Here is a 19,499-nt window from a genome sequence, read left to right as displayed (position 1 = left end):
CCCCTTCACTTGGCGGACTGCATCTGTCCTTCCTTCTGTGAGGTTGGTGTGTGCACCGTGGTCTGTTCTTGTGTAGTCACGTCACTGTTCAGCTATTGGCCTCCGACCCAGGGCAGCATAAATCGATCTCTTATCAAGCGTACCAACTCTTTAACATTCTTTCCTTCGGTCCAGCCTATGCTCTCTTATTGCTCTTCTATTGTCCGAGAGAATCCTGTCTGTCCCTTTAACATGGCCAACCCTGGGCCATGGCTGGGCCTGTACCACAAAATCGGGCCAACAGTCCCAAAGTAAATACAAAAAGAGAAAAACAAAACACTTTTTTTTTAGTGAGACACACGTCGGGTCATACATTGTTGTTGTTTATTATGTGTAATTTTATTGAACATCGGTGAATGTGAGAAATATGATTTAGTGTTAGTTTTTTTGTTTGTTTTTTTTTGTAGTTTTTATCTAAAATTCGCGTCTATGGTATTTGTCAGGATCAAAGTATGAAGTAACAACGACGCGATCGCTGAACTTGCGTCCGGTAAGGGCCTGTTGTGCCTTTTGACAATCGAGGACCGAATTGAATTCGACAAAAACTTTGCCACATCCGGGTACCTCAACGCCCTCGATGGGCCGCGGTATTTCGACACTTCGCACCACACCATACTTTGTACACTCCTCCTTGATGTCCTCCAGTATATCTTCGTATTCTTCTTCATCGCGCAGCTCGTCGGGAGTGACCATATTAAGCAGACAAAGCACCTCTGTGGGTGGACCACTACTAACGACCGTCGACAGTCCTGGCACCTGCAGCATAACGGACTGACTAGAGTTTGAGGCATTCTGAGCGTTCTTGGCCCCAACGCTGGCACGTTGTACGATAAGTTTCTTGTCGCCCAGTTGCATACCATTTAAGCCAGCAATCGACTATAAAGAATGCGACACAAATTTCATATAGATTTCGATAGAAATATAATACACAGTAGATTGTTTCTTACCTGGTCGGTGATGCTTAGGTCTACATATTCACAGAAAGCGTACCCTTTTGATAAGCCAGTAGCAGCGTCTTTAACAAGGTTAAATGCACGTAGCTTTCCAAATGAGAGCAACAGTTCCTTAACCTTAAATAGGAACGTGTACAAGCAAGTGTAATTATTGTTGAAATTCGTATATATCCATACTATATATTCTTACTAACCTGATCGTCATTTAAATAGTTGGGCAGACCGCCAATAAATATTTTGTGGGGCGAGTCTGGTACCACCGTCGAGATAACTCCACTGGAAACTGTGAAAATGTTTCAAGTTGCAATTAAAAAGTTACAATTTTATGGGTTTAGAGAGGAACTCACCAACAGCGGGTTTAATGGCCGGAGTATCTGTTATGCCCGGCATAGGCTGGTAATCATGCGGCCGCCTAATCTTCAGGCTTTGCCCTTTTAAATTGATGCCATCAAAAGCCATTGCTTGAGTGGTCTCGTCTATTGAACGAAACTCAAGGAAAGCGAAATTTTTGTCCAAATTTATTTGGCAAGCAAGTACTGGACTGCCGGCTGCTTGGGCCAGGCCAACTAAATGCATTTGCTGATTAAAGAACTCCATCATTTCCTCCTCGGTGACGCCAAACGGAATGTTGCCGACGTACAAGCGACGCGCCTGGCGGGTTATGGTTGAACCGACAACGGGCACGGCTGTCTGAGGAGTGTCTGGGACAACGCTGGCCGGTATCTGTCCGGAGGCCTGCATTGCTTTGTACTGCATCGGAGTAATGTGCTCAAATCCTGGTGGCGGCACATCCCAGTAGAGAGATGGCTTACGACGCGAATTGCGGTGATGACGATGGTCCCTGGAACGCTCGCGATGGCGGTCACGAGAGCGTGAACGATGGCGACGGCGATCGCGGTCACGGTCACGTTCACGATCTACAAAAAAATATAAGAAACAAAACCGAAAAAACCCACTCATTATCATAGTAACAATGCAGTTTCGATGCAAAATATTTTCTAAAAGTTTCGTACGTATGTCTGCATGTGTTTATGCCTGCATTTTAAATGCGGTATGTGAATTTATAAACACAAAACATGACTAGGAATATTTGCTCAACTCTTTAGATATCTTGACTCAAGACTACCAAAAATATCACAAAATCTTAGCTAAAGGCAACAAATAGTTTGCAATTGTTATGTGCATATGTATGCGTACACACATACATATGTATGTGTACACCGGTCAAAATGATAATGCAAAAATGTACATGAAATGCATTACATTTTCACTCTGCGGCAACATTTTGTTCAATATACCATAATATGAAATGCTTCAATACAGATGAAATGCGAAATTTTGTACGATTTGCACAATATTTGTAGTTTTTTCACTGTATGTGCATATGTACGTACACTTTATTTGTGTACACTTACGCATCGAAAATACAGTTTGTGCGCGGATATGTTCTGTTGTTTTGCAATGCGAACTTACCATCATAGCCCATTTTCGAATTGATGCAAAAAAATAAATTGCTATTTAAACAAAAACTAGTTTTAATATTTATTAATGCCGACGAAAAATGTATCCCGTCGGAAGGGGTACATTAACACAAAAAATATATCAAGAGAAACGAAATAAAACAGAACACGTGAATATAGCAGAACAGTGGAATGAAACGTTGTAACTATCGCAGGGGTGCCTTTTCAGAGTTATCGCCAAACGAACTACTATTTCGGCGGTGGGAAATTGTCAATGGTGTCAATACAAAATAAGGTGAGAAGGTAAATTATTCTAGCTTATTTTAATTAAAAGAGCCTACCAATGGATGGAAATTAGGTGATATTAAATTACATTACATTTTTCGGATGTACTCAAACGCTTAAGTATTTTGTAAACTCATATTTTATATTAATTCAAAGCCTATTTTGCGATTATAATTATCTGTAAAACCATAAACATGTGTAGGGTCAGGTAAGCGACCAATTTAATAATAAAGATTAATCGATTTTACCTTTTGTTTTCATTCAATCTTCTTATGCTTGTGTTTGTGACGTCAATCAACTATTCGCAGTTGAAAGCATATGTACATTTCGTCACCTTCTCAGTAGCTCAGAGAATATATAACCAGTTGCCGGCTTGTTTGTTGTTTCTTTATTTCTAGTGGTTTTTACTTTACTGATGTTTGGTCCAGTGTTTATTTAATTCCATTGCAAAATGAGCATCAAAATATACTTGCCCATCGATTACTTCACCCTCAAACAACCAACTAATTTGTACGGACAAGTACAAATAAACGAGGACGTCGTATACTATGTCGTAGATGCTGTCGACTTCGACTTCAACACAGCATCGATGGAGCATGGGACAATCAGCAATTTGCGTTTCCTCGGCTCTATCCTGTGCAGTAATACCTGCGCAGAAAAACCGAACATCTACCACCAACTCGATATGCGCATATGTTTTACTTACGACAAAAAGGAGCCAAACATTTCACTGGGATACATAGGAATCACCCCAGAACACCTCAAACAAATCAAAATAATTCTATATCACAAGAAAAAAGTGCAAGAATTGTTTGTCAATGATGAGATTACACTGGATCAACCATCGGGAAGCGGTGGCAGCGATTGTGATTTTCTGGAGCTCTTTCGCTTGGCCCAGTCCGAAGTTGCAGTTCATAAGCCCAAAAACAGGGCACTCAAGAGTGGTCTTCACCTGTTACTTCTTGTAGCCGATGCGCCCATACAGTTGTTTAAATATACTGCCGAAAATGTTTTCATTAATAACATAATGGGCCACACGACTGTTTATAAGCACTTTAAAGAATGGCAATCAACCTGTCATAAAGGGTAAGAATAATTTTTTACATGACTTTTTATTTTTATTGTTTTTCTATACATTTTTTTTGTTTCGTTATAGTAATAGGATGAAAAATATTGTATTAGATCGAGTATTGGGTATACTTTTGATGGTGATAATGTTTTCATTAGTTACCCCACCGGGCGATTTCCTTATACAAATTTCCCATGTAAGTTGGTCGAGAAATGCAGCACTCATATAGCAATTATCCATTTACCATTATTTTAGGGTATTATCAACCAGCTATACAGCCTGTTGAATGTTTTAGAAGGAAGTCCTATTGGTCTTAAATTGAATATACATTTAAATAATTTCTTCCTCGATTGTTTTAAATATCATATTCAATTGTGGTCCATGTTTTTGGGTACGTTTTAATATATAAATTAATAAAAATTTAAATGCATATTTAATACTCATTCATATTCAATTTGATAGATTTGATTGAACCAATAGTACGGCAAGTTTTCCTGGCCATTGGAGTATTTGGATGCCTGGGGTTTACATTCCAGATAGCTTTACTCGCAGATTTAATATCAATTGTTTCATTGCATTCGCATTGTTTCCATATTTACACCAAAGTGTAAGTCCAGATTGAATAAATTAAGCCTTAACTTACATATAATGGATCTTGATCTCTCTTTGAAGTCTATATAAAGTGGAAAAGAAAGGATTATCCGTACTTTGGCAAGTGGTTCGTGGGAACCGATATAATATATTAAAAGGTAGGTCTACTAAAAATATACAAAGATTGGTACAAAGATGTTCAGATCTCAATTTATTTACATATGTTTCATTACAGGCCGTATTGAAGCTCATAATTATATGGATCGACAGCTATACCTTGCCACAATATTTTTCTCAGCAATTTTGTTTCTTTTTCCCACTACCCTTGTGTACTATGTGGTTTTTGCCTTTGTAAGTATCTATGTTTATTAATCCATTCGGAGATCATTATTTAATTTTTTATATTTTATGAACTATAGTTAAAGTCCCTTACACATGCAACTCTGGCGATCTTTGAGTTTTTTCGTCGAAAACTTTTGTTTTTCCCGCTAGAAGTGTGCCTTAAATGGTTACGAAAGGAACTACACGAAATTGGTAAGAGGTGAACACATACTTATTTGGATCCCGTTAAGGGCTAATAATGTGTGTTAAATTTCTTACAGACTGTCTTAAAATCGAGGACGTTGCACTCCCAGCGAAGACATTTCTGCTGCATAAACATTATAAAATAAATGTTGCTGTATTTAAAATTCGAGTGTGACAAATAGAAAAAAACTTGAATCTTATTTCATCTCATTACACACCAATTAAACCAATTACTCAATTTAAACAGTGCTAAAGCGTAGGAAATGCATTCCATACGCCTTAAATTTGCCATAAATTTTAATGCCATTGCTTAGTAGCTATCCGGATCTTGTATTTATATTGAAATATGCACATTTTCATATTCGTGTTAATTGTTTTACTATTATGTTTTCGCGACATCAAATTTGCACTAGGTTCTATTGAAAAGCTTAAATCCCCGATAGTTAATGATTATGTGAGTAAAACTAAAGCCAGTTAAGGCTAAAACAATTCAAAATTCTTACTGCGACTGATGTAAAATAGATATTCGTTGGAATATGCCATAGTGCCATATACATATATAACAAATTTTGGTTCAGTGAACTAAATTAAGCGTAATTCTAGCGCGAATATGCCGAAAATTAATTTTTAAAAGAAATATTGAAATTTTAAATTGAATTTAAAACAAACGCTGTATAAATTCTGGTAGTAAAAGATTAAAAAAAAAATTACAATATAAAATTTAATTTCGATCAAAATAAAATCAAATCAATATTCTACATTTCATAATATTATAATTCCTTTTTTTTTGCTTATATTTAAATGTTGTTTTAATATTATTTTTTACAGTTTCTGTTTAGTAATGTGTGGAATGATTTTGTGTCTATTCGTTAATTGGGAATTTTAATTAGTTCATAATAGTTTTAATGATTATCAACATTTTAATTAGTTCATAATAGTTTTAATGATTATCAACAAGGTTTGCGAGAGTGCGAAACCTGATAATTATTAAGTGCTTCATAAATAATAAACAAATAAGCATGCCAAAGAAAGCTTAAAGTTGTAAGTAAATAAATATTTTCATTGAAAAACACTTGTTTTTAGAGGATGCCAGGAAAACGATTTTTCAATAGGACCAAGATGAAATCAGTTGGCCATAAAGGAAAATATCCCATGCCAACAAAGACTTTTCAGGGGAATTTAAGGACCCCTGAAGGACATGCCAACAAAAGGTCAACATTGAGTTTATCATGCACAAAACATCTGCTTCCTCTATATTTGAAATCGCCCGGTAATATAGTCTACACAACTATATCAAAGACTGTATTTTCATCAAAAGCAGAATTCCAAGCTCCACTTTTTTCATCAGCGAGGCTAGGACTAAGATTAAAAATTGAAAAAGTTTCTCAGACTGTTTCAAATGCACTAAAACTACTGCTTAGAACAAAAGTTAGCAGCATTTATTCAGTAACTGGACCTCCTGCTGATCAGGGTCACCTGAGAAAAACATCATCGACTAAGAAATTTTACACGCAGAAATTCCAAAATTTAAACGTGGGCAAGCCTCCATCCACCCTTAGAAGTAGTTTGCTCACCTTACCTTTGAACAAACTATCGTCATCGGTTAGGAGGTCGATTTGGGCAGGTCGCTTACCACCAGATTATATAAAAATACCGTTACCTAATTTACAAACTCAACCAGTATATGCTACAGATAACTTTAAATCAATGACAGAACCAAAAAGCTTTTCAACTTTCACATCATCAATGGACGAAGAACGTACACCAGAAACCAGAAACAAAAATAACAAAAAATCATTGCAATTGCCAGAAGCCCTGCCTATATCATCGTCAACCAAAAGATTGGAAAGTTCGGGGACCAAACCAATTATAATGCCCCGAATATCACGTTATTCGGGACAGTTCTTTCGGGCTGGGGACGAAGAAGTATCACCAAAAAAAGCATTGACCTCAACACCCCGTTCACAATCAGTTCCAAATATCACAGAGTCTACTGAGAATGCATCATCCACGGCTTCGATATGGATGAGTACTATAATCGAGTACTCTGAAAATACAAATAAAAAACCCATATCCACAACACAGACAATAATACCTTCATCAATACGCCTTCCTAGCACTCCTTCATTCATACCATCGATAAACAAAACTTCAGAAAAATCCTCTGCGCTACCATTCATTGGTAGCGGACCACCAGGAAGTGGCCAAACAGAAGAAACAAAACCAGTCTCAATGAACGATTTAGCTCATTTACTCAGTACTTCTGAAAAAACACGCACGGAACCGGATGCTTCAGTAGAGTCACTCGTATCTCTTAAAAGTTCAGCGTTTCCATTCACTACGACCGAGCCACCAGGAGGTGGCCAAACAGAAGTATCACCACAGGTCTCAGGCGACTGGACAGAAAGAGGAATTCTCACGTCCGATTTAATTCATACACTCAGTACTCCTGAAGAAGATCTTACGGAACTGGAGTCCTCAGTAGAGTCTTTCGCTTCTCTTAGAAGTTCAGTACCACCATATACTACGACTGAGCAACCAGAAGGTGGTCAACTAGAGGGACCACCAACAGCCTCAGCGGACTCGACAGAAAAAGGTATTCTGACGTCCGATACAACTCAATTACTCACTACGTCTGAAGAGCAACATACGGAGCCGGATGCTTCAGTAGAGTCACTCGCATCTCTAAAAAGTTCAGCGCTTCCATTCACCACGATCGAACCACCAGAAGGTGGCCAAACAGAAGTATCACCACAGGTCTCAGGCGACTCGACAGAAAGAGGAATTCTCACGTCCGATTTAATTCATACACTCAGTACTCCTGAAGAAAAACGTACGGAGCCGGATGCTTCAGTAGAGTCACTCGCATCTCTTAAAAGCTCAGCGCTTCCATTCAATAGGATCGAACCACCAGAAGGTGGCCAAACAGAAGTATCACAACCAGTCTCAGTCGACTCGACAGAAAGAGGAACTCTCACGTCCGATTTAGTTCATAAACTCAGTACTCCTGAAGAAAATCTTACGGAACTGGAGTCCTCAGTAGAGTCCTTCGCTTCTCTTAAAAGTTCAGTACTACCATATACTACGACTGAGCCACCAGAAGGTGGTCAACTAGAGGGACCACCAACAGTCTCAGCGGACTCGACAGAAAGAGGAATTCTCACGTCCGATTTAATTCATACACTCAGTACTCCTGAAGAAAAACGTACGGAGCCGGATGCTTCAGTAGAGTCACTCGCATCTCTTAAAAGCTCAGCGCTTCCATTCAATAGGATCGAACCACCAGAAGGTGGCCAAACAGAAGTATCACAACCAGTCTCAGCCGACTTGACAGAAAGAGGAATTCTCACGTCCGATTTAATTCATACACTCAGTACTCCTGAAGAAAAACGTACGGATCCCGATGCTTCAGTAGAGTCACTCGAATTTCTTAAAAGTTCAGCGCTTCCATTCAAAAGGATCGAACCACCAGAAGGTGGCCAAACAGAAGTATCACAACCAGTCTCAGCCGACTTGACAGAAAGAGGAATTCTCACGTCCGATTTAATTCATACACTCAGTACTCCTGAAGAAAAACGTACGGATCCCGATGCTTCAGTAGAGTCACTCGAATTTCTTAAAAGCTCAGCGCTTCCATTAAATAGGATCGAACCACCAGAAGGTGGCCAAACAGAAGTATCACAACCAGTCTCAGTCGACTCGACAGAAAGAGGAATTCTCACGTCCGATTTAATTCATACACTCAGTACTCCTGAAGAAGATCTTACGGAACTGGAGTCCTCAGTAGAGTCTTTCGCTTCTCTTAGAAGTTCAGTACCACCATATACTACGACTGAGCCACCAGAAGGTGGTCAACTAGAGGGACCACCAACAGCCTCAGCGGACTCGACAGAAAAAGGTATTCTGACGTCCGATACAACTCAATTACTCACTACGTCTGAAGAGCAACATACGGAGCCGGATGCTTCAGTAGAGTCACTCGCATCTCTAAAAAGTTCAGCGCTTCCATTCACCACGATCGAAATACCAGAAGGTGGCCAAACAGAAGTATCACAACCAGTCTCAGCCGACTTGACAGAAAGAGGAATTCTCACGTCCGATTTAATTCATACACTCAGTACTCCTGAAGAAAAACGTACGGATCCCGATGCTTCAGTAGAGTCACTCGAATTTCTTAAAAGTTCAGCGCTTCCATTCAATAGGATCGAACCACCAGAAGGTGGCCAAACAGAAGTATCACAACCAGTCTCAGCCGACTTGACAGAAAGAGGAATTCTCACGTCCGATTTAATTCATACACTCAGTACTCCTGAAGAAAAACGTACGGATCCCGATGCTTCAGTAGAGTCACTCGAATTTCTTAAAAGCTCAGCGCTTCCATTAAATAGGATCGAACCACCAGAAGGTGGCCAAACAGAAGTATCACAACCAGTCTCAGTCGACTCGACAGAAAGAGGAATTCTCACGTCCGATTTAATTCATACACTCAGTACTCCTGAAGAAGATCTTACGGAACTGGAGTCCTCAGTAGAGTCTTTCGCTTCTCTTAGAAGTTCAGTACCACCATATACTACGACTGAGCCACCAGAAGGTGGTCAACTAGAGGGACCACCAACAGCCTCAGCGGACTCGACAGAAAAAGGTATTCTGACGTCCGATACAACTCAATTACTCACTACGTCTGAAGAGCAACATACGGAGCCGGATGCTTCAGTAGAGTCACTCGCATCTCTAAAAAGTTCAGCGCTTCCATTCACCACGATCGAAATACCAGAAGGTGGCCAAACAGAAGTATCACAACCAGTCTCAGCCGACTTGACAGAAAGAGGAATTCTCACGTCCGATTTAATTCATACACTCAGTACTCCTGAAGAAAAACGTACGGATCCCGATGCTTCAGTAGAGTCACTCGAATTTCTTAAAAGCTCAGCGCTTCCATTCAATAGGATCGAACCACCAGAAGGTGGCCAAACAGAAGTATCACAACCAGTCTCAGTCGACTCGACAGAAAGAGGAACTCTCACGTCCGATTTAGTTCATAAACTCAGTACTCCTGAAGAAAATCTTACGGAACTGGAGTCCTCAGTAGAGTCCTTCGCTTCTCTTAAAAGTTCAGTACTACCATATACTACGACTGAGCCACCAGAAGGTGGTCAACTAGAGGGACCACCAACAGTCTCAGCGGACTCGACAGAAAGAGGAATTCTCACGTCCGATTTAATTCATACACTCAGTACTCCTGAAGAAAAACGTACGGAGCCGGATGCTTCAGTAGAGTCACTCGCATCTCTTAAAAGCTCAGCGCTTCCATTCAATAGGATCGAACCACCAGAAGGTGGCCAAACAGAAGTATCACAACCAGTCTCAGCCGACTTGACAGAAAGAGGAATTCTCACGTCCGATTTAATTCATACACTCAGTACTCCTGAAGAAAAACGTACGGATCCCGATGCTTCAGTAGAGTCACTCGCATCTCTTAAAAGCTCAGCGCTTCCATTCAATAGGATCGAACCACCAGAAGGTGGCCAAACAGAAGTATCACAACCAGTCTCAGTCGACTCGACAGAAAGAGGAACTCTCACGTCCGATTTAGTTCATAAACTCAGTACTCCTGAAGAAAATCTTACGGAACTGGAGTCCTCAGTAGAGTCCTTCGCTTCTCTTAAAAGTTCAGTACTACCATATACTACGACTGAGCCACCAGAAGGTGGTCAACTAGAGGGACCACCAACAGTCTCAGCGGACTCGACAGAAAGAGGAATTCTCACGTCCGATTTAATTCATACACTCAGTACTCCTGAAGAAAAACGTACGGAGCCGGATGCTTCAGTAGAGTCACTCGCATCTCTTAAAAGTTCAGCGCTTCCATTCACCACGATCGAACCACCAGAAGGTGGCCAAACAGAAATATCACCCAAAGTCTCAGCCGACTTGACAAAAAGAGGAATTCTCACGTCCGATTTAATTCATACACTCAGTACTCCTGAAGAAAAACGTACGGAGCCGGATGCTTCAGTAGAGTCACTCGCATCTCTTAAAAGTTCAGCGCTTCCATTCACCACGACCGAACCACCCGAAGGTGGCCAAACAGAAGTATCACCACCAGTCTCAGTCGACTCGACAGAAAGAGAAATTCTTACATCCAATTTAATTGATACACTCAGTACTCCTGTAGAAAATCTTACGGAACTGGAGTCCTCTGTAGAGTCTTTCGCTTCTCTTAGAAGTTCAGTACCACCATATACTAAGAGTGAGCCACCAGAAGGTGGTCAACTAGAGGGACCACCAACAGCCTCAGCGGACTCGACAAAAAAAGGACTTCTGACGTCCGATACAACTCAATTACTCACTACTTCTGAAGAGCAACATACGGAGCCGGATGCTTCAGTAGAGTCACTCGCATCTCTTAAAAGTTCAGCGCTTCCATTCACCACGATCGAACCACCAGAAGGTGGCCAAACAGAAGTATCACCACAGGTCTCAGGCGACTCGACAGAAAGAGGAATTCTCACGTCCGATTTAATTCATACACTCAGTACTCCTGAAGAAAAACGTACGGAGCCGGATGCTTCAGTAGAGTCACTCGCATCTCTTAAAAGTTCAGCGCTTCCATTCACCACGACCGAACCACCCGAAGGTGGCCAAACAGAAGTATCACCACCAGTCTCAGTCGACTCGACAGAAAGAGAAATTCTTACATCCAATTTAATTGATACACTCAGTACTCCTGTAGAAAATCTTACGGAACTGGAGTCCTCTGTAGAGTCTTTCGCTTCTCTTAGAAGTTCAGTACCACCATATACTACGAGTGAGCCACCAGAAGGTGGTCAACTAGAGGGACCACCAACAGCCTCAGCGGACTCGACAGAAAAAGGACTTCTGACGTCCGATACAACTCAATTACTCACTACTTCTGAAGAGCAACATACGGAGCCGGATGCTTCAGTAGAGTCACTCGCATCTCTAAAAAGTTCAGCGCTTCCATTCACCACGATCGAACCACCAGAAGGTGGCCAAACAGAAGTATCACCACAGGTCTCAGGCGACTCGACAGAAAGAGGAATTCTCACGTCCGATTTAATTCAAACACTCAGTACTCCTGAAGAAAAACGTACGGAGCCGGATGCTTCAGTAGAGTCACTCGCATCTCTTAAGAGTTCAGCGTTTCCATTCAATACGATCGAACAACCAGAAGGCGCCCAAACAGAAGTATCACCCAAAGTCTCAGCCGACTCGACAAAAAGAGGAATTCTCACGTCCGATTTAATTCATACACTCAGTACTCCTGAAGAAAAACGTACGGAACCGGATGCTTCAGTAGAGTCACTCGCATCTCTTAAAAGTTCAGCGCTTCCATTCACCACGACCGAACCACCCGAAGGTGGCCAAACAGAAGTATCACCACCAGTCTCAGTCGACTCGACAGAAAGAGAAATTCTTACATCCAATTTAATTGATACACTCAGTACTCCTGAAGAAAATCTTACGGAACTGGAGTCCTCAGTACAGTCTTTCGCTTCTCTTAGAAGTTCAGTACCACCATATACTACGAGTGAGCCACCAGAAGGTGGTCAACTAGAGGGACCACCAACAGCCTCAGCGGACTCGACAGAAAAAGGACTTCTGACGTCCGATACAACTCAATTACTCACTACTTCTGAAGAGCAACATACGGAGCCGGATGCTTCAGTAGAGTCACTCGCATCTCTAAAAAGTTCAGCGCTTCCATTCACCACGATCGAACCACCAGAAGGCGCCCAAACAGAAGTATCACCACAGGTCTCAGGCGACTCGACAGAAAGAGGAATTCTCACGTCCGATTTAATTCATACACTCAGTACTCCTGAAGAAAAACGTACTGAGCCGGATGCTTCAGTACAGTCACTCGCATCTCTTAAAAGTTCTGCGCTTCCATTCACCACGACCGAACCACCCGAAGGTGGCCAAACAGAAGTATCACCAACAGTCACAGTCGACTCGACAGAAAGAGAAATTCTTACATCCAATTTAATTGATACACTCAGTACTCCTGAAGAAAAACATACGGAGCCGGATGCTTCAGTAGAGTCACTCGCATCTCTAAAAAGTTCAGCGCTTCCATTCACCACGATCGAACCACCAGAAGGTGGCCAAACAGAAGTATCACCACCAGTCTCAGTCGACTCGACAGAAAGAGGAATTCTTACATCCAATTTAATTGATACACTCAGTACTCCTGAAGAAAAACATACGGAGCCGGATGCTTCAGTAGAGTCACTCGCATCTCTAAAAAGTTCAGCGCTTCCATTTACCACGATCGAACCACCAGAAGGTGGCCAAACAGAAGTATCACCACCAGTCTCAGTCGACTCGACAAAAAGAGGAATTCTCACGTCCGATTTAGTTCATACACTCAGTACTCCTGAAGAAAAACGTACGGAGCCGGATGCTTCAGTAGAGTCACTCGCATCTCTTAAAAGTTCAGCGCTTCCATTTACCACGATCGAACTACCAGAAGGTGGCCAAACAGAAATGTCACCACCAGTCTCAGTCGACTCGACAGAAAGAGGAATTCTTACATCCAATTTAATTGATACACTCAGTACTCCTGAAGAAAAACATACGGAGCCGGATGCTTCAGTAGAGTCACTCGCATCTCTTAAAAGTTCAGCGCTTCCATTTACCACGATCGAACCACCAGAAGGTGGCCAAACAGAAGTATCACCACCAGTCTCAGTCGACTCGACAGAAAGAGGAATTCTCACGTCCGATTTAGTTCATACACTCAGTACTCCTGAAGAAAAACATACGGAGCCGGATGCTTCAGTAGAGTCACTCGCATCTCTTAAAAGTTCAGCGCTTCCATTTACCACGATCGAACTACCAGAAGGTGGCCAAACAGAAATATCACCACCAGTCTCAGTCGACTCGACAGAAAGAGGATTTCTTACATCCAATTTAATTGATACACTCAGTACTCCTGAAGAAAAACATACGGAGCCGGATGCTTCAGTAGAGTCACTCGCATCTCTTAAAAGTTCAGCGCTTCCATTTACCACGATCGAACCACCAGAAGGTGGCCAAACAGAAGTATCACCACCAGTCTCAGTCGACTCGACAGAAAGAGGAATTCTCACGTCCGATTTAGTTCATACACTCAGTACTCCTGAAGAAAAACATACGGAGCCGGATGCTTCAGTAGAGTCACTCGCATCTCTAAAAAGTTCAGCGCTTCCATTCACCACGATCGAACCACCAGAAGGTGGCCAAACAGAAGTATCACCACCAGTCTCAGTCGACTCGACAGAAAGAGGAATTCTTACATCCAATTTAATTGATACACTCAGTACTCCTGAAGAAAAACATACGGAGCCGGATGCTTCAGTAGAGTCACTCGCATCTCTTAAAAGTTCAGCGCTTCCATTTACCACGATCGAACCACCAGAAGGTGGCCAAACAGAAGTATCACCACCAGTCTCAGTCGACTCGACAGAAAGAGGAATTCTCACGTCCGATTTAGTTCATACACTCAGTACTCCTGAAGAAAAACATACGGAGCCGGATGCTTCAGTAGAGTCACTCGCATCTCTTAAAAGTTCAGCGCTTCCATTTACCACGATCGAACTACCAGAAGGTGGCCAAACAGAAATATCACCACCAGTCTCAGTCGACTCGACAGAAAGAGGAATTCTTACATCCAATTTAATTGATACACTCAGTACTCCTGAAGAAAAACATACGGAGCCGGATGCTTCAGTAGAGTCACTCGCATCTCTTAAAAGTTCAGCGCTTCCATTTACCACGATCGAACCACCAGAAGGTGGCCAAACAGAAGTATCACCACCAGTCTCAGTCGACTCGACAGAAACAGGAATTCTCACGTCCGATTTAGTTCATACACTCAGTACTCCTGAAGAAAAACATACGGAGCCGGATGCTTCAGTAGAGTCACTCGCATCTCTTAAAAGTTCAGCGCTTCCATTTACCACGATCGAACTACCAGAAGGTGGCCAAACAGAAATATCACCACCAGTCTCAGTCGACTCGACAGAAAGAGGATTTCTTACGTCCGATTTAATTCATACACTCAGTACTCCTGAAGAAAAACGTACGGAAACGGATGTTTCAGTAGAGTCACTCGTATCTCTTAAGAGTTCTGCGCTTCCATTCACCACGATCGAACCACCAGAAGGTGGCCAAACCGAACTATCACCACCAGTCTCAGTCGACTCGACAGAAAGAGGAATTCTCACGTCCGATTTAATTCATTTTCTTAGTACTTCTGAAGAAAAACGTACGGAACCGGATGCTTCAGTAGAGTCTCTCGCATCTTCTACAATTTCAGCGCTTCCATTCACCACGATCGAACCACCAGGAGGTGGCCAAACAGAAGTATCACCCCAAATCTCAGTGGACTCTACAGAAAGAGGAGTTCCTACTTCCGATTTAATTCAGTTACCCACTACTTCTGAAGAAAAACATTCGGAACCGGATCCTTCAGAAGATTCATTCGCATCTCCTGAAAGTTCAGCTCTTCCATTCACTACGATCGAACCACCAGAAGATGGCCAGGCAGGGGTATCACATTTTGTTTCAGTGGACTCGACAGAAGTAGGAATTCATACGTCTGATTTTATTAGTTTACTCAGTACATCTAAAGAGAAAAGTACGGAACCGGGTCCTTCAGTAGAGTCACTCTCATCTCATAAAAGTGCAGCGTCTCCATTCACCACGATCGAAGCACCAGAAGGTGGCCAAACAGAGGTATCACCCCCAATCTCAGTGCACTTTACAGAAAGAGAAGATTTTACGTCCGATTTAATTCATTTACCCACTACTTCTGAAGAAAAATATACGGAGCCGGATCCTTCATTAGATTTATTCGCATCTCCTGAAAGTTCAGTTCCTCCAATCACTTCGATCGAACCACCAGAAGTTGGCCAAACAGGGGTATCACATCTTGTTTCAGTGGACTCGACAGAGGTAGGAATTCATACGTCTGATTTAATTAGTTTTCTCAGTACTTCTGAAGAGAAAAGTACGGATCCGGATCCTTCAGAAGATTCACTCGCATCTCCTGAAAGTTCAGTTCTTCCATTCACTACGATCGAACCACCAGAAGATGGCCAAACAGGGATGTCACATCTTGTTTCAGTGGACTCGACAGAAGTAGGAATTCATACGTCTGATTTAATTAGTTTACTTAGTACTTCTGAAGAGAAAAGTATGGATCCGGATCATTCAGTAGATTCACTCGCATCTCCTGAAAGTTCAATTCTACCATTCACTACTATCGAACCACCAGAAGATGGCCAAACAGGGATATCACATCTTGTTTCAGTGGACTCGACAGAAGTAGGAATTCATACGTCTGATTTAATTAGTTTACTCAGTACTTCTGAAGAGCAAAGTACGGAACTCGATTCTTCAGAATATTCATTCGCATCTCCTGAAAGTTCAGTTCTTCCATTCATTTCGATCGAACCACCAGAAGATGGCCAGGCAGGGATATCACATCTTGTTTCAGTGGACTCGACAGAAGTAGGAATTCATACGTCTGATTTAATTAGTTTACTCAGTACATCTGAAGAGAAAAGTACGGAACCCGATCCTTCAGTATATACATTCGCATCTCCTGAAAGTTCAGTTCTTCCATTCACTTCGATCGAACCACCAGAAGTTGGCCAAACAGGGATATCACATCTTGTTTCAGTGGACTCGACAGAATTAGGAATTCATACGTCTGATTTAATTAGTTTACTCAGTACTTCTGAAGAGAAAAGTACGGAACCCGATCCTTCAGTAGATTCATTCGCATCTCCTGAAAGTTCAGTTCTTCCATTTACTTCGATCGAACCACCAGAAGATGGCCAAACAGGTATATCACATCTTGTTTCAGTGGACTCGACAGAAGTAGGAATTCATACGTCTGATTTAATTAGTTTACTTAGTACTTCTGAAGAGAAAAGTATGGATCCGGATCATTCAGTAGATTCACTCGCATCTCCTGAAAGTTCAATTCTACCATTCACTACTATCGAACCACCAGAAGATGGCCAAACAGGGATATCACATCTTGTTTCAGTGGACTCGACAGAAATAGGAGTTCTTACGTCCGATTTAATTAGTTTACTCAGTACTTCTGAAGAGCAAAGTACGGAATCCGATCCTTCAGAATATTCATTCGCATCTCCTGAAAGTTCAGTTCTTCCATTCACTTCGATCGAACCACCAGAAGATGGCCAAACAGGGATATCACATCTTGTTTCAGTGGACTCGACAGAAGTAGGAATTCATACGTCTGATTTAATTAGTTTACTCAGTACATCTGAAGAGAAAAGTACGGAACCCGATCCTTCAGTATATACATTCGCATCTCCTGAAAGTTCAGTTCTTCCATTCACTTCGATCGAACCACCAGAAGTTGGCCAAACAGGGATATCACATCTTGTTTCAGTGGACTCGACAGAATTAGGAATTCATACGTCTGATTTAATTAGTTTACTCAGTACTTCTGAAGAGAAAAGTACGGAACCCGATCCTTCAGTAGATTCATTCGCATCTCCTGAAAGTTCAGTTCTTCCATTTACTTCGATCGAACCACCAGAAGATGGCCAAACAGGTATATCACATCTTGTTTCAGTGGACTCGACAGAAGTAGGAATTCATACGTCTGATTTTATTAGTTTACTCAGTACCTCTGAAGAGAAAAGTACGGACCCCGATCCTTCAGTATATTCATTCGCATCTCCTGAAAGTTCAGTTCTTCCATTCACTTCGATCGAACCACCAGAAGATGGCCAAACAGGGGTATCACATCTCGTTTCAGTGGACTCGACAGAAGTAGGAATTCATACGTCTGATTTAATTAGTTTACTCAGTACACCTGAAGAGAAAAGTACGGAACCCGATCATTCAGTAGATTCATTCGCTTCTCTGAAAAGTTCAGAGCTTCCATTTACTACGATCGAACTACCAGAAGATGGCCAAACAGGGATATCACATCTAGTTTCAGTGGACTCGACAGAAGTAGGAATTCATACGTCTGATTTTATTAGTTTACTCAGTACTTCTGAAGAGAAAAGTACGGAACCCGATCCTTCAGTATATTCATTCGTATCTCCTGAAAGTTCAGTTCTTCCATTCACTTCGATCGAACCACCAGAAGATGGCCAAACAGGGGTATCACATCTCGTTTCAGTGGACTCGACAGAAGTAGGAATTCATACGTCTGATTTAATTAGTTTACTCAGTACATCTGAAGAGAAAAGTACGGAACCCGATCATTCAGTAGATTCATTCGCTTCTCTGAAAAGTTCAGAGCTTCCATTTACTACGATCGAACTACCAGAAGATGGCCAAACAGGGATATCACATCTTGTTTCGGTGGACTCGACAGAAGTAGGAATTCATACGTCTGATTTAATTAGTTTACTCAGTACTTCTGAAGAGAAAAGTACGGAACCCGATCCTTCAGTAGATTCATTCGCATCTCCTGAAAGTTCAGTTCTTCCATTTACTTCGATCGAACCACCAGAAGATGGCCAAATTGGTACCTCCGATTTAAGCGATATACTCAGTACTGCGAAAGAAAGAAGTTTGGAACCGGATTCTTCTGGCCAACCTGGGGGATCACTACCAGTGAGTGGCCACACCTGGGGGCCCGATATGAAATCCGATGAAGTATCACCGGAATTGGCAAGTACCATCCAAACCCAGAAAACTTATGGAACAAAAAGCAGATATAAAGTTAGACCACCACTCAGGATATGTTATGATGTGAAATATAAACATAGTACGTAGCTTAATGAAATTCTTGAAAATATTTTAATTTTGAATTAATTTTCTTTTCAGAACGTACGTACATAAACAGATACTGCTTCTCGTCTTGTTCTTGTATTTTCTGTTCTGTATAATTTCAGCGCAATGTCAAAAAAAAAACAGAAGGTTCATGGTTCACAAACGTTGCAGTATCTTGTAAAATTTTAGGTTATGGTTGCGACTATATTCTGACTTGATACGCAATTTAAATTAGTGATATTTTTGTTAAAATTAAATGATAAGTGTAAGGCAAGTCATTAACTCCATTATCAACATACATTTTTGTCGCACAAATATGTTGGTTGTTTGTCTATGAAATACACAAAAGTGATTTCCGCTGGTCCATTTTAATTGTTTTTATGTTTTCATAATTTCCACAAATCCTTTTTGTGGTCGAAATTAGCTTGGTTTTTCTCAGCGCTTGCAAGAAATGTATAATGTTGCGTTTGCGACAATTAAGAATGGTAAATGCTACCTTGCTATCAAATGCTTACCCCTAACAAAACTGGTAACTCTTTGGCCGGAAACTCGGCAACGATACAAATCAAAAATAATAATTAAACAATAAGAATCCAAAATAATAATTACTCATTAAAAATAAAAAATAATCATTATTCAATAAAAATCAAGAATAATAATTATACAATAAAAATCAAAAATAATAATTATTCAATAAAAATAAAAATAAAGAATTATTCAATAAAAATCAAAAATAATAATTGTTCAATAAAAATCCAGAATAATAATTAGTCAATAAAAATCAAAAATAATAATTAT

At 41.0% G+C, this 19,499-nt stretch overlaps 3 protein-coding genes across 5 annotated transcripts; 2 read left to right on the top strand and 1 right to left on the bottom strand.

The window, feature by feature from the left end:
- Positions 1-319: 319 nt before the first annotated feature.
- LOC108156087 (splicing factor U2AF 50 kDa subunit) lies at positions 320-2,598 on the bottom strand. Its single transcript, XM_017287379.2, has 5 exons — positions 2,466-2,598; positions 1,340-1,909; positions 1,187-1,275; positions 987-1,109; positions 320-915 (listed from the first exon to the last, which is right to left on the bottom strand). The coding sequence occupies exons 1-5, from the start codon at positions 2,476-2,478 to the stop codon at positions 454-456; spliced, it is 1,257 nt and encodes a 418-aa protein (XP_017142868.1). The 5' UTR covers positions 2,479-2,598; the 3' UTR covers positions 320-453.
- A 75-nt stretch (positions 2,599-2,673) lies between these two features.
- On the top strand, positions 2,674-5,148 carry LOC108156065. Of its 3 annotated transcripts, none has more exons than XM_017287351.2 (9): positions 2,674-2,747; positions 3,136-3,823; positions 3,894-4,002; positions 4,062-4,197; positions 4,269-4,413; positions 4,479-4,555; positions 4,633-4,748; positions 4,817-4,931; positions 5,000-5,148. In XM_017287351.2, exons 2-9 carry the CDS (start codon positions 3,189-3,191, stop codon positions 5,095-5,097), a joined length of 1,431 nt encoding a protein of 476 aa, XP_017142840.1. In that variant the 5' UTR covers positions 2,674-2,747; positions 3,136-3,188; the 3' UTR covers positions 5,098-5,148. The 3 variants fall into 3 exon arrangements, with proteins under 3 accessions (XP_017142840.1, XP_017142848.1, XP_017142856.1); XM_017287359.2 differs by having other exon boundaries at positions 2,681-2,755; XM_017287367.2 differs by lacking the exon at positions 2,674-2,747 and adding an exon at positions 2,924-2,945.
- Positions 5,149-5,518: 370 nt separating this feature from the next.
- On the top strand, positions 5,519-19,322 carry LOC108160122 (mucin-2-like). Its single transcript, XM_017293918.2, has 3 exons — positions 5,519-18,696; positions 18,756-18,758; positions 18,824-19,322. Exons 1-3 carry the CDS (start codon positions 6,009-6,011, stop codon positions 18,880-18,882), a joined length of 12,750 nt encoding a protein of 4,249 aa, XP_017149407.2. The 5' UTR covers positions 5,519-6,008; the 3' UTR covers positions 18,883-19,322.
- Positions 19,323-19,499: the final 177 nt, after the last annotated feature.

Source organism: Drosophila miranda, chromosome XL (genome assembly GCF_003369915.1).
Source record: "Drosophila miranda strain MSH22 chromosome XL, D.miranda_PacBio2.1, whole genome shotgun sequence".
Lineage (NCBI taxonomy): Eukaryota > Metazoa > Arthropoda > Insecta > Diptera > Drosophilidae > Drosophila > Drosophila miranda.
This window is presented reverse-complemented; position numbering and strand designations above follow the sequence as displayed.

What these genes read in the sequence shown, in the direction of transcription:
- LOC108156087 (XM_017287379.2), bottom strand. An exon ending in GGCCATTAAACCCGCTGTTG is followed by an intron (nt 1,276 to 1,339) that starts GTGAGTTCCTCT and finishes ACATTTTCACAG; the next exon opens with TTTCCAGTGGAGTTATCTCG. An exon ending in ACCTAAGCATCACCGACCAG is followed by an intron (nt 916 to 986) that starts GTAAGAAACAAT and finishes CATTCTTTATAG; the next exon opens with TCGATTGCTGGCTTAAATGG.
- LOC108156065 (XM_017287351.2), top strand. Translation starts at nt 3,189, where the DNA reads ATGAGCATCAAAATATACTTGCCCATCGATTACTTCACCCTCAAACAA. An exon ending in CAATCAACCTGTCATAAAGG is followed by an intron (nt 3,824 to 3,893) that starts GTAAGAATAATT and finishes GTTTCGTTATAG; the next exon opens with TAATAGGATGAAAAATATTG. An exon ending in AAAGGAACTACACGAAATTG is followed by an intron (nt 4,932 to 4,999) that starts GTAAGAGGTGAA and finishes AATTTCTTACAG; the next exon opens with ACTGTCTTAAAATCGAGGAC.
- LOC108160122 (XM_017293918.2), top strand. Translation starts at nt 6,009, where the DNA reads ATGCCAGGAAAACGATTTTTCAATAGGACCAAGATGAAATCAGTTGGC.